At 47.1% G+C, this 14,609-nt stretch overlaps 1 protein-coding gene across 1 annotated transcript in view; it reads left to right on the top strand.

Annotated features, from left to right (window-relative positions):
• LOC140403313 (adhesion G protein-coupled receptor E3-like) overlaps positions 1–14,609 on the top strand; it is a 69,164-nt gene that overhangs the window by 21,994 nt on the left and 32,561 nt on the right. Inside the window, exons 4-8 of the mRNA XM_072491157.1 lie at positions 463–1,296; positions 6,492–6,595; positions 7,309–7,407; positions 11,932–12,109; positions 13,487–13,606. Of these exons, the coding sequence (XP_072347258.1) occupies positions 463–1,296; positions 6,492–6,595; positions 7,309–7,407; positions 11,932–12,109; positions 13,487–13,606 (1,335 nt within the window). The remainder of the gene's footprint in view (positions 1–462; positions 1,297–6,491; positions 6,596–7,308; positions 7,408–11,931; positions 12,110–13,486; positions 13,607–14,609) is intronic.

Here is a 14,609-nt window from a genome sequence, read left to right as displayed (position 1 = left end):
GTCTTTCCTCATATAATTAAAAGCCAAACTTGACATTCAGTTAATTAATAGCTCCTGATTCTCCCTACGTTTTGTAGCTTGAGATTAGCAGCTGGATTCTGCAGCACTCCAGATAATTCCATTTACAATGCAAAGGGGATTATTATTTATATTTTCAGAGATTGAGTCCTATACAGGCCCTACGAAACATAACCTCCTTGATTTGTACTCAATACCCCTGTTAATATAGTTAGGGTGTTGTATTTAGTCAGTGTGTCTGCATGTTCAGAGATTGGATCGGATTTTCAATCAGATCCTTCTTCTGTTTCAGTTAGGTGTTGCTGTGACTTTCTGATCTGTCTCAAGACGTCAATGTTATTTAAACCTTGATATTTCCCAACAGGATTGAGTTAGTCAGGATGATAAAACTCGCTGTATAAATCTTGAAGTGGGCTGTAACTTTTTCATTTTCAAATTCCACAGAAATCGTATCCGACGTGCACACAAGCATCAGAGAGCGAGACGCACCTGATAATGGGAACACGCCTCCACCTGTTAATGGAATCACACCTGAGCCTCTTCATGGAAAGACATCTCCACCTGTTAATGAAATCACACCTCCACCTGTTAACGGAATCACACCTCCACCTGTTAACGGAATCACACCTCCACCTGTTAACAGAATCACACCTCCACCTGTTAACGGAATCACACCTCCACCTGTTAATGGAATCACACCTCCATCTGTTCATGGAATCACACCTGAGCCTCTTCATGGAAAGACACTTCCACCTGTTAATGGAAAGACACCTCCACCTGTTAACGGAATCACACCTCCACCTGTTAATGGAATCACACCTCCACCTGTTAACGGAATCACACCTCCACCTGTTAACGGAATCACACCTCCACCTGTTAATGGAATCACACCTCCACCTGTTAACGGAATCACACCTCCACCTGTTAATGGAATCACACCTCCACCTGTTAACGGAATGACACCTCCACCTGTTAATGGAATCACACCTGAGCCTCTTCATGGAAATACACCTGCACCTGTTAATGGAATCACACCTCCACCTGTTAATGGAATCACACCTCCACCTGTTAATGGAAAGACACCTCCACCTGTTAACGGAATCACACGTCCACCTGTTAATGGAAAGACACCTCCATCTGTTAATGGAATCACACCCCCACCTGTTAATGGAATCACACCTCCACCTGTTAATGGAATCACACCTCCACCTGTTAATGAAATCACACCTGCACCTGTTATTGGGAACACATCTGCACCTGTTATTGGAAATACACCTGGTAATGAAAAAACATCGGCATCTGTTAATGAGAACACATCGGCAGCCGTTATTGGGAACACAACTGCACCTGTTAATGGGAACACATCTGCATTTGTTAATGGGAACATGCCTGTACCTCTTATTGGAAACACACCTGCACCTGTTATTGGGAACACACCGCCTCTTATTGGAAACATATCTATTACACTAGTTATTGGGAACAACCCTGCACCTGTTATTGAGAACACACCTGCACCTGTTATTGAGAACACACCTGCACCTGTTATTAGGAACACACCTGCACCTATTATTGGGAACACGCCTGCACCCTTAAATGGGACCACACCTGCATCTCTTATTGGAAACATACCTACACCTGTTATTGGGATCACACCTACACCTGGTAATGGGAACACACCTGCAGCTCTTATTGGAAACATACCTACATCTGTTATCAGGAACACACCTGCACCTGGTAATGGGAACACAGCTGCAGCTCTTATTGGAAACATACCTACACCTGTTTTTGGGAACACACCTACACCTGATAATGGGAACATACCTACAGCTCTTATTGGAAACATACCTGTACCTGTTATTGAAAACACACTTGCACTTGTTACTGGGAACACACCTGCACCTCTTATTGGAAACATACCTACACTTGTTAATGGGAACACACCTGCACCTCTTATTAGAAACATACCTACACTTGTTACTGGGAACACTGCTGCACCTCTTATTGGAAACATACCTACACTTGTTAATGGGAACACACCTGCACCTGTTATTGGAAACACACTTGCACCTGTTAATGGGAACACACCTGTACCTGATAATGGGAACACACCTGCACCTGTTATTGAGAACACATCTACACCTGTTATTAGAAACACACTTGCACCTGTTATTGGAAACAAACAAGCACATTTTATTGTAAACACATCTGCACCTGTTATTGGGGACACACCTGCACCTGTTATTGGAAACACACTTGCACCTGTTATTGGAAACACACAAGCACCTGTTAATGGGAACACAGATACACCTGTTATTGGAAACACACTTGCACCTGTTATTGGAAGCACACAAGCACCTGTTAATGGGAACACATCTACACCTGTTATTGGAAACGCACCTGCACCTGGTAATGGGAACACACCTGCTCCCTTAAATGGGAACACGCCTACACCTGTTATTAGGAGCACACCTGCACCCTTAAATGGGAACACATCTATACCTGTTATTAGGAACACACCTGTACCTGTTATTGGGAACACACCTGCACCTGGTAATGGGAACACACCTGTACCTGATAATGGGAACACACCTGCACCTGTTATTGGGATCACATCTACACCTGTTATTAGAAACACACTTGCATCTATTATTGGAAACAAACAAGCACATTTTATTGGAAACACATCTGCACCTGTTATTGGAAACACACTTGCACCTCTTATTGGAAGCACACAAGCACCTGTTAATGGGAACACATCTACACCTGTTATTGGAAACGCACCTGCACCTGGTAATGGGAACACACCTGCTCCCTTAAATGGGAACACGCCTACACCTGTTATTAGGAGCACACCTGCACCTGTTATTGGGAACACACCTGCACCCTTAAATGGGAACACATCTACACCTGTTATTAGGAACACACCTGTATCTGTTATTGGGAACACACCTGCACCTGGTAATGGGAACACACCTGCACCCTTAAATAGGAACACATCTACACCTGTTATTAGGAACATACCTGTACCTGTTATTGGGAACACACCTGCACCTGCTCATGGAAACACACATGCACCAGTTAATGGAAACACACCTGTACCTGATGTTGGGAACACACCTGCACCTGTTCATGGAAACATACTTGTACTTCTTCATGGAAGCACACCTATACCTGTTATCATGAACACACCTGCACCTGTGATTGGGAAAACGGCCGAGTCTGAGGGTGACAAGACACCCTGTCCTGGAATGACACCCGATCATGATAATGGGAGCATACCTGAGCCTGTTAATGGAAACACACCTAATTCTGGTAATAGGAACACACCTGAGCAGATCACGTTTCCCCTCCCTCGCCATACATTAATCACCTCAATCAATCGGTTCAGTTTAATTGGTAGGGGGTGGGGAAGGGGGGTAATTATGTTGTGTAGCAAAGAACAAAGAAAATTACAGCACAGGAACAGGCCCTTCGGCCCTCCAAGCCTGCACTGACCATGCTGTCCATCTGAACCAAACACCCCTACCCTTCTTGGGAACAAGACAGCACATGCCCCTTCCCCGACTCCTATAGTGACAAAGGCAGCTAATATTTCACACCTGGCAGCAGGAGGTGAATGCTGCCATTGGACAGTTACAAATCAGAATGCTAACTCGACAGCTGGAAGCCCATGAGAGCAGTCAGCCAAAGGACTGTATTTATTCAGGGTGAATGAGACCATCAAGTAGCTTCCAAAACTGCAGTGGTGTCAGCTTCACACAGTTGGATTTGTGCTTATGTGTAAAGTAGTGCGACAGATTAATGATCCAAAGGCCCTACTAATGGTTACTAACAGTCCAGAGAACCGGGGTCCAAATCCCACCCTTGCATGGAAAATCTGAACTCTTTCAAAATAAAATCTGGCATCGGGTAAAAGCGGCAGTGCTTTTTTATGGGAAGGTGCGTTTCGCTGGCGAGGGCAGCATTTGTTACCGATCCCTTGAAATGAGTGGCTCATTGGAGGATTTCAGGGGGCAGTTAAGAGTCAAGCTGCTTGCTGGGGGTCTGGAGTCACATGTCTCCACACCTTGAGGGGCCGAGCCCTCACCTTGAGGGGCTAGGCCTGCGCCGGACTGATTTGCGCCCCGCCAGCTGGCGGGAAAGGCTTTTGGTGCCCCGCCAGCTGGAGCGGAAATGACTTTGCCGGGCGGCGCATGCGCGGGAGCGTCAGCGGCCGCTCACGGCATCCCTGCGCATGTGCAGTGGAGGGAGTCTCTTCCACCTCCGCCATAGTGGAGACCATGGCGAAGGCGGAAGGAAAAGAGTGCCCCCACAGCACAGGCCCGCCCGCGGATCGGTGGGCCCCGATCGCGGGCCTGGCCACCCTGGGGGCACCCCCCGGGGCCAGATCGTCCCGCGCTCCCCCCCAGGACCCCGGAGCCCGCCTGCGCCGCCTTGTCCCACCGTCCCAAAGGTGGTTCAATCCACTCCGGCTGGCATGGGTTGACAGCGGCGGGACTTCGGCCCATCGCGGACCGGAGAATCGCTGGGGGATTCCCGCCGACCGGCGCGGCGCAATTCCCGCCCCCGCCGAATATCCGGTGGCGGAGAATTCGCGACACGGCGGGGGCGGGATTCACGCCGGCCCCCGGCGATTCTCCGACCCGGTGGGGGGGTCGGAGAATCGCGCCCAAGATTTCAATTCCAGATTTCTTTCTATTAATTGAATTTAAATTTCACCAGCTGCTGGAATGGGATTTGAACCCATGTCCCCAAAAGCATTAGCCTGGGCTTGGAGGTTGTTAGTCCAGTAGGCATTACCATTATGCCAATATCACCTCTAATGGTGACGGAGGTGGCTCTCGGGGATGTTAAATATCAGGAGAGATCAGCTGGACAAGTATGGCTTACGTTTATTCTGTAAATATCGCATACAAAAAGCTCAAGAAAGATCTTTAGTTGGTCACCAGTATAAGAGTCTTGTTGAGTGAGGTACCCCCAAGGAGTTATTTTGTCATTCATGGGATGTGTGCGTTGCTGGCTGGGCCAGCATTTGTTGCCCAGCCTTAATTGGCCTTCAACTGAGTGGCTTGTTCGGCCATTTTAAGCGTCAACCACATTGCTGTAGATCTGGAGTCACATGCACGCCAGACCAGGTAAAGACACAAGATCTCCTTCCCTAAAAGGAGTTAGTGAACCAGGTGGGTTCTTACCACAATTGACAATGGTTTTATTTCGACTTTTAATTCCAGATTTTATTAAATTCAAATTTCACCATCTGCCGCGGTGGGATTTGAGCCCGGGTCCCGAGCGCAATACCCTGGGCTACTTCAGGGTTACTAGTCCAGTGACAATTCCAGTACACCACTACCTCCCATCGCTGCCAGAATTTCAAGGTTGTCCAGTTACTGACGGATCTAATTTAACATTCTAACTTATCCGTTTTCTATTTCAGATTTACTGCATTCACAGTTCAATTTCCCCGTCTGCTCCCTGTGTCACATCAGCCCCCCCCCCCCCCCCCCGAGCACCCCCCCCCCCCCACCCCCCCCCCCCCCCCCCCCCCCCCCGCCGCCCCCGCCTCATCTTTCTGGCTCAGTGGAAGACTGACACACTCGGCCAGTGTGTTGAGTTCAAACTTTGCGACACAGCGTTCTGACTGTTCCCATATTTTCTTGCCGCTGTGTAGAGTATTTTTGAAGTTAGCTCTATTTAGAAATGGTTGTGGTGAGTTGTACGACCATAGAGTTAAACTCCAACTGGTAAGAATGATTGTTTTGAATTTAAGGTCAAGGTGGTATCATGTGATCTATGACTTAATTGAGGGAATGGCGTTCTGTAGTTGATTTGATGGTGATTTTCTAAAATTTTGCAGCCTTCGTTTGACTTAAGGGTCAAAGTTGAACAAAGTATGGTCATGGTCAATGTGAACTCAGCCCCTATGAATGGGGGTCTTCAGCACAAAACCTCCACCAATTGGCTCTAAATTGTCCAACTACAAAGGCTAGAGGAAGCCAAAGCTTCTTCATTGCCACCTCCCAAGCCTGGGCCTCCATCACCTAGAGCAACAGGCATATGGGAACACAATTTCCAATGGACTTTCGGCTACCCTGCCACGGTGGGGCTGAAAGATCCCAGCGCCCGTTCCCAGCAGCACAGAGAGGGCCCCCATCACCACTCAGACTGCAACTATTCAAGGAGGCGGCTCACCACTACCTCCTCAAAGCTAACTAAGAGCGGGGAATGAATGCCTGTCTTGCCGGCGATGCCCCCATCCTGAGAAAATTATGTTTCGGGAAAGGAGGCCTTAGTCGAGAACTAGGAGGATTTGACATACACAGGACTGAGGCGCATTGCCAGCAGAGTGGAGGGTGGCCTCCTGCACTATCATCCCTCATTTTAATCGCCACATATTTGTCCCTGGTATGGAGGGACAGCACCACAAGTTTAAGATAAAGGCACTAAACTGTATTTCCAACGTGCTGTTGTTTCAGTCCATGGTCCGTCTCCTACGCCTCCCGCTGAAGCCAGAGACGACAGCGTTTCTGCCGTTGGAACCACTGGAATCGAGGCCCGCCTGTCAGCAGCAACACGGCCGGTGAGTCATTGGCATCGTTTACCTCAAGAGTTTTTTTTTGGAAATAGCGTTCCCTTCCCAAAACCCTGCCAAGCGTCACCTCCCCACCCCTTTGCTCGGCTGGAGTCACTGGTCGCCAAACTAACCATTGCTCAACCATGAGGTTGGGCACCGAGTGCCACAGTTGACTTGTCAGTCGAGGGGGGGGGGGGGCCCGCTGTGTCTGAGCACCAGTACCCTGACCTCCCCTGCGCGCGAACGTTTAACAGCAGGGCCAGCGGACGGCGATAAGGAGCAGGAGCTCGGGTTGACATTTTTGACCAATTGTTTGGCACAATTCACCATCATGACTGAGACCAGGGATCAGGGAGCTCCTGACTGGCCAGTTAGAAAAAATAAATAAAAACGAAGAAATAAGAACACGGGCCCCGAACTGTTTCATCCTTCTGGGTATTCAAACTCTACTCACTGGGTTGTCAGTCATACTGCTATTAATAGTGCCCGTGTTATAAAAATAGTGCTTTTCACACAAATGTACCACGTACACCATGAAGTCGCCTACTTGGCTCGGGTGAGCAGGAAACACTCATGCAATGATGATGCCAGCATAACTGAACATCTTTTTCAATATACAGCTGTCAGCTAACCATAGAGGGCGCTAGCAAGCAGCACATCTTCTCATAAGCAATCATTCAAAACTTAAACTCAAACTTTTCTGTCTTCTCTTTTCGTAGCCAGCCTCACCTGTGGAATTATTCTGTTCTCTGATGACGAACGCCAATTGGCTGCTCGATGAGCTGTGCCAAAAACCTACCAACAGATCAACAATTGAGGTGAGGAGAGAGCAATCGTCCTTTGACTCGGTCCATCAAGTTCAGAATTTAGAGCTCTGCACGTACTTGATTTTATTAGGTTTGCTTCGGGGCACTGGGTGCCCAGCACTCAGGATGCTTTTGAGGCCCTCGCCACTCATCACTCAGCGCCCCCCCCCCCCCCCGAAATCTGCAGATTTCCCTTCGCTCCAGCTTTGAAAGCCCACCTGCCCCATCCTCAATTGGACGGCGAGCGTGCCCTTTGGTCACTAATTGACGAGCTAAGCCCAAATCCATGTCGGGCAAGTGTCCCTGTCACAACGAGCGGAGATTTACGGACCCTCCTGCCAGTGGGATTTTACAGTCCCGCCAAAGGGTTTTGAATGGTTTGCCGCATTTTCTGGCCCACAACCCCCCCTGCCTGCCATGACGGGGCCGGAAGATTCTGCCCAGTCTGAGGGTGGGACCCACATTTGACCCCAATGTCGGGTTCCTGACCCAAAACCAAAACCCCAAAGTTTGGGTTGACCTACCTCGCTAATTGGAGATATACATTTGATGGGCGATAAGACCTATTTCTTTGCTGTGCCAAACATCAAAGGGATGTCTTTCCAGTGACGAGACATACCAGGAGCCCGGGAAGTGTGATAGCCATCCCTGATCTTGGGATGATAAGGAGCTAACTATAGCACGCTCACCAATATCCCAGACTGAGGTCAGACACCCAAGGGCCCCTCGGTCCATACAGCACAGCACCACACAACACATTTACACTTTGGCGAGCCAACCCCTTGAAACATATCCTGATGTTTGTTTCCACCCAGAAAATCTTGCATTTGAGTAGCACCTTTACTGGCCTCAGGACATCCCAAAGAGACAATCAAGTACTTTTGTAATGTAGGAAACGCAGCAATCAATTTGTGCACAGCAGGATCCCACAAACAGCAATGTAAGAATGACCAGGTAATCCAGTCTCAGTGGTGTTGCGTGAAGGTTAAATATAGGCTGAGGCATTGGGGAGAACTTCCCCGGTCTTCTTTGAACTAAAGTCACAGTCAGAGGGAGGGATTCAAATTCCTGGGACATTGGAACCGGTTCTGGGGAGGTGGGACCAGTACAAACCGGACGGTCTGCACCTGGGCAGGACTGGAACCGATGTCCTAGGGGGGGTGTTTGCTAGAGCTGTTGGGGAGAGTTTAAACTAATGTGGCAGGGGGATGGGAACCGATGCAGGAAGTTGGAAGGTAGTAAAACAGGGACAGAAATAAAAGGCAGTAAGGGGGAAAGTGTAAGGCAGAGAAGCCACAGTCAAAAATCAAAAAGGGCGACAGTACAAGGTACAGTGACTGAGGGGAGCTCAGTGAATAGGACCAGGAATACTAAAATAAATAAAACGGGAAGTGAAAACATTAATGGTAAGCGACGCGGCAGGTTGTTACAGGAAGATATGGGTTCGACGACAAGGAAAATTAGGAGAAAGGTTAAGAGGAAATATAACTTAGGAGAGGTTGCTGATCGAGGTATTAAGATTCAGAACAGAGGTAAAAAAGCCAACATAAGTGTACTTTACCTGAATGCTCGTAGTATTCGGAATAAGGTAAATGAGTTGATGGCGCAAATCATCGTGAATGACTATGATTTAGTGGCCATTACTGAAACATGGTTAAAGGATGGTCACGACTGGGAGTTAAATATCCGAGGGTATAAAACCTTTCGGAAGGACAGAGTGGATGGTAAGGGAGGTGGTGTAGCTCTGTTATTTAAGGATGACATCCGGGCAACAGTAAGGGATGACATCGGTGCTATGGAGGATAAGGTTGAATCCATTTGGGTGGAAATCAGGAATAGTAAGGTGAAAAAGTCACTGATAGGAGTAATCTATAGGCCACCAAATAGTAACATTATGGTGGGGCAGGCAATAAACAAAGAAATAACAGATGCATGTAGAAATGGTACAGCAGTTATCATGGGGGATTTTAATCTACATGTTGATTGGTTTAACCAGGTTGGTCAAGGCAGCCTTGAGGAGGAGTTTATAGAACGTATCCGCGATAGTTTCCTAGAACAGTATGTAATGGAACCTATGAGGGAACAAGTGGTCCTAGATCTGGTCCTGTGTAATGAGACAGGATTGATGAATGATCTCATAGTTAGGGATCCTCTCGGAAGGAGCGATCACAATATGGTGGAATTTAAAATACAGATGGAGGGTGAGAAGGTAAAATCAAGCACTAGTGTTTTGTGCTTAAACAAAGGAGATTACAATGGGATGAGAGAAGAACTAGCTAAGGTAGACTGGGAGCAAAGACTTTATAGTGAAACAGTTGAGGAACAGTGGAGAACCTTCCAAGTGATTTTTCACAGTGCCCAGCAAAGGTTTATACCAACAAAAAGGAAGGGCAGTAAAAAGAGGGAAAATCGACCGTGGATATCTAAGGAAATAAGGGAGAGTATCAAATTGAAGGAAAAAACATACAAAGTAGCAAAGATCAGTGGAAAACTAGAGGACTGGGAAATCTTTAGGGGGCAACAGAAAGCTACTAAAAAAGCGATAAAGAAGAGTAAGATAGATTATGAGAGTAAACTTGCTCAGAATATAAAAACAGATAGTAAAAGTTTCTACCAATACATAAAACAAAAAAGAGTGGCTAAGGTAAATATTGGTCCTTTAGAGGATGAGAAGGGAGATTTAGTAATGGGAGATGAGGAAATGGCTGAGGAACTGAACAGGTATTTTGGGTCGGTCTTCACAGTGGAAGACACAAATAACATGCCAGTGACTGATGGAAATGAGGCTATGACAGGTGAGGACCTTGAGAGGATTGTTATCACCAAGGAGGTAGTGATGGGCAAGCTAATGGGGCTAAAGGTAGACAAGTCTCCTGGACCTGATGGCATGCATCCCAGAGTGCTAAAAGAGATGGCTAGGGAAATTACAAATGCACTAGTGATAATTTACCAAAATTCACTAGACTCTGGGGTGGTCCCGGCAGATTGGAAATTAGCAAACGTGACACCACTGTTTAAAAAAGGAGGTAGGCAGAAAGCGGGTAATTATAGGCCAGTGAGCTTAACTGCGGTAGTAGGGAAGATGCTGGAATCTATCATCAAGGAAGAAATAGCGAGGCATCTGGATGGAAATTGTCCCATTGGACAGACGCTGCATGGGTTCATAAAGGGCAGGTCGTGCCTAACTAATTTAGTGGAATTTTTTGAGGACATTAACAGTGCGGTAGATAACGGGGAGCCAATGGGTGTGGTATATCTGGATTTCCAGAAAGCCTTTGACAAGGTGCCACACAAAAGGTTGTTGCATAAGATAAAGATGCATGGCATTAAGGGGAAAGTAGTAGCATGGATAGAGGATTGGTTAATTAATAGAAAGCAAAGAGTGGGGATTAATGGGTGTTTCTCTGGTTGGCAATCAGTAGCTAGTGGTGTCCCTCAGGGATTAGTGTTGGGCCCACAACTGTTCACAATTTACATAGATGATTTGGAGTTGGGGACCAGGGGCAATGTGTCCAAGTTTGCAGACGACACTAAGATAAGTGGTAAAGCAAAAAGTGCAGAGGATACTGGAAGTCTGCAGAGGGATTTGGATAGGCTAAGTGAATGGGCTAGGGTCTGGCAGATGGAATACAATGTTGACAAATGTGAGGTTATCCATTTTGGTAGGAATAACAGCAAAAGGGATTATTATTTAAATGATAAAATATTAAAACATGCTGCTGTGCAGAGAGACCTGGGTGTGCTAGTGCATGAGTCTCAAAAAGTTGGTTTTCAGGTGCAACAGGTGATTAAGAAGGCAAATGGAATTTTGTCCTTCATTGCTAGAGGGATGGAGTTTAAGACTAGGGAGGTTCTGCTGCAATTGTATAAGGTGTTAGTGAGGCCACACCTGGAGTATTGTGTTCAGTTTTGGTCTCCTTACTTGAGAAAGGACATACTGGCACTGGAGGGTGTGCAGAGGAGATTCACTAGGTTAATCCCAGAGCTGAAGGGGTTGGATTACGAGGAGAGGTTGAGTAGACTGGGACTGTACTCATTGGAATTTAGAAGGATGAGAGGGGATCTTATAGAAACATATAAGATTATGAAGGGAATAGATAGGATAGATGCGGGCAGGTTGTTTCCACTGGCGGGTGAAAGCAGAACTAGGGGGCATAACCTCAAAATAAGGGGAAGTAGATTTAGGACTGAGTTTAGGAGGAACGTCTTCACCCAAAGGGTTGTGAATCTATGGAATTCCTTGCCCAGTGAAGCAGTAGAGGCTCCTTCATTAAATGTTTTTAAGATAAAGACAGATAGTTTTTTGAAGAATAAAGGGATTAAGGGTTATGGTGTTCGGGCCGGAAAGTGGAGCTGAGTCCACAAAAGATCAGCCATGATCTCATTGAATGGTGGAGCAGGCTCGAGGGGCCAGGTGGCCTACTCCTGCTCCTAGTTCTTATGTTCTTATGTTCTTATGATTGTGACAGCCCGCCTGAGGGAGCAGAGGGGGGCCTCCATCTGACGTCACTTCTGAATGTTATCTTTCTCCCGCAGAATGCCGTTTTGCCAAGGACAAAGCTGCTCATGGATGAGTCGCTGCTGAAGGAAATGGGACAGGAGGTGCGGCTAAACTCAGCCTCCCAGATCCTGCAGGGTGTGGAGAGAGCGGCCATTAAGGCTGCCCTAAACTCAGCAGGTCAAGAACCGAAAGGCATCAGAAGCAAGGCAATGGGTAAATACACAGCAGCCTGGGAGTCACAATGCACAAGAGAGAAGACCAATTAGCCCTCAGACAAGCCCGAGTTAACATTAGACCTGAAAGAGTGACAGAAGCAGATTCAGCTTTTTCTAAGTGAATTGGATATGTACTCGGAAATAAAACGTGCAAGGCTACGGGGAACGGGCAATGGATTGGGACTAATTGCATGGCTCTTCCAGAGAGACAGTAGAGGCATGATGGGTGAATGGTCTCCTTTAGAGCTCTGTGTTTCTCTGAATAACAATTAGCGGCAAAAGTCAGTCACTTGGAACAGGTGTCAAACGTGTTCGCCTTTGTGCTCGATGGTTTTCTCCTTCTCGAGCTAGTGGCCTCACGGTTAGCTGTATGGTGGTGAGTCTGTCTGCGCATTGGGTGCAATTGGAGTTGTGCAACGATACATCGATTCCAACAAGGGGCAACGAAAATGCCGCAAGTAGACTCGGAGTTAGGGACTTGGTCAGACAAATCATAAAGGGAGCTCTAGAACGACAGCTGCAACAGCAGGCAGGGAGAGAACGTGTCCTTTCTCGCTCTTTCAGAAACCATTTCCCTATTCTATCCAGTAAAAGGCATATGACCAGAAGACCAGAAGACGTAGGAACAGAAGTAGGCCATTCAGCCCATCGAGTCTGCTCCGCCATTGAACAAGATCATGACTGATAAACCTCAACTCCACTTTCCCACCTTATCCCCATAACTCTTGATTTCTTCACTGATTAAAAATCAGCCTATCTCAGCCTTGAACAAACTTAACCACCCAACCTCTCTGAGGTAAATAATTCCATAGATTTACGACCCTCAAGAACTTCCTCCTCATCTCTGTCTGAAATGGGCGACCCTTTACTCTGTGGTTATGCCCTCTGGTCCTAGACTCTCCCACAAGAGGAAACAGCCTCTCAGCATCGACCCTGTCGAGCCCTCTGAGAATCCTAAATGTCTCAGTAAGGTCGCCTCTCTCATTCTAAATTCCAATGTGCACAGGCCCAACCTACTCAACCTCTCGTCATACGGAAATCCCTCCATACCCGGGATCGACCTATTGAACCTTATCTGGACTGCCTCCAATGCCAGTATACCTTTCCTCAGATAAAGGGAGCAAAGCTGTTCCCAGTATTCCAGGTGTGGTCTAATCAATGCATCGTATGATTGTAGAGAGACTTCCCTATTTTTATTCACCATTCCCTTTGAAATCATCAATACACCAATGATGGGAGACACGTGAAGTCGGATCAAAGTTGAAGCTCTAATGGGAGATTAGAAAATGCTGATATTCAGGAGATGAGAGAACCTGGGCCAAAGGACTTTCACTTCCCCCAAATCCATCTTCTTGCTCTTTTGTTTCACCCTTAGCTCTTCAGCTGCGAGTTATTGATGTGACCAGCATTGGCGCAGATGATAAAGTGAGATTGGAAGTCAAGGGCAACGTGATGGAAATTTCCTGGACAGCAGCCACTAGCTCCAAAATGACCGGTAAATTAGTTTTGCTTTTCTGTATTTTGTCCCAACATCTGTCTCCAGCTTTGGGTTGGGTTTCACGGGCACCAGCAGCCATTGCGGGACTTTGGCCATGAAGCCACTTTCCGTTGGTGAGGCCGATTTGGTGGACAATTCAACTTGTTTTGAAATTCATTTTTGTCGGATGTGGGCTTCGTTGTCTAGGCCAGCATCCCTAATGACCTTTGAGGAGGTGGTGGTGAGCTGGTTTCTTGAACCCGCTGCAATCCATGTGGTGTAGGTACACCCACTCTGCTGTTGGGGAGGGAGCTCCAGGATTTTGACCCAGCGACAGTGAAGGAACAGCACTCCCAGGCATCTGCTGCCCTTGTCCTTCTAGATGGTTTGGAAGGTATTGCTTGGTGAGTTCCTGCAGTGCATCTTGTAGATGGTACACCTGGCTGCCACTGTGCATCGATGGTGGGGGGAGTGGATGTCTGTGGAAGGGGGTGTCAATCAAATGGGCTGACTGGTGCTGGCCTCACTTTCCTGTGCCACATTTCCACCAACACACACCTTGGATGAGTCAAGAGCAATCTGGCTCTTTCCTTGCCCATCCTTCTCCCAAGGACATCAACGTTGGGATGCTCAATGAAGTTTTTTTTCAACATTATATATGTTGCAGACGTTTCACTGGTAAACTGAATCCTACAATCTCTTGCCTTCCTTTAACCATCTCGAAATATAACCCAACCATGTTAGCATGGAGGTTGAGAGCACAGGCAGGTGTCATTTGTATCTGAAACCATTGTGTATAAAAATAATCCCACTCTACTTTTCTCTCCCCACAACCCAGGACTAAGGGAGATGAACGTGTAGTGATGTCGTTACTAGCCTAGTAATCCTCAGATCCAGACTAATGCTCTGGGGATCGAGGTCCAAATATTACCTTGTTAGCTGGTAGAATTTAAATTCAATTAACAAAAGAGTAAAAAGTCTAGACTATAAACCTAGTCTCAGTAATGGTGATCATGAAACC

Source organism: Scyliorhinus torazame, chromosome 27 (genome assembly GCF_047496885.1).
Source record: "Scyliorhinus torazame isolate Kashiwa2021f chromosome 27, sScyTor2.1, whole genome shotgun sequence".
Classification (NCBI taxonomy): domain Eukaryota; kingdom Metazoa; phylum Chordata; class Chondrichthyes; order Carcharhiniformes; family Scyliorhinidae; genus Scyliorhinus; species Scyliorhinus torazame.
This window is presented reverse-complemented; position numbering and strand designations above follow the sequence as displayed.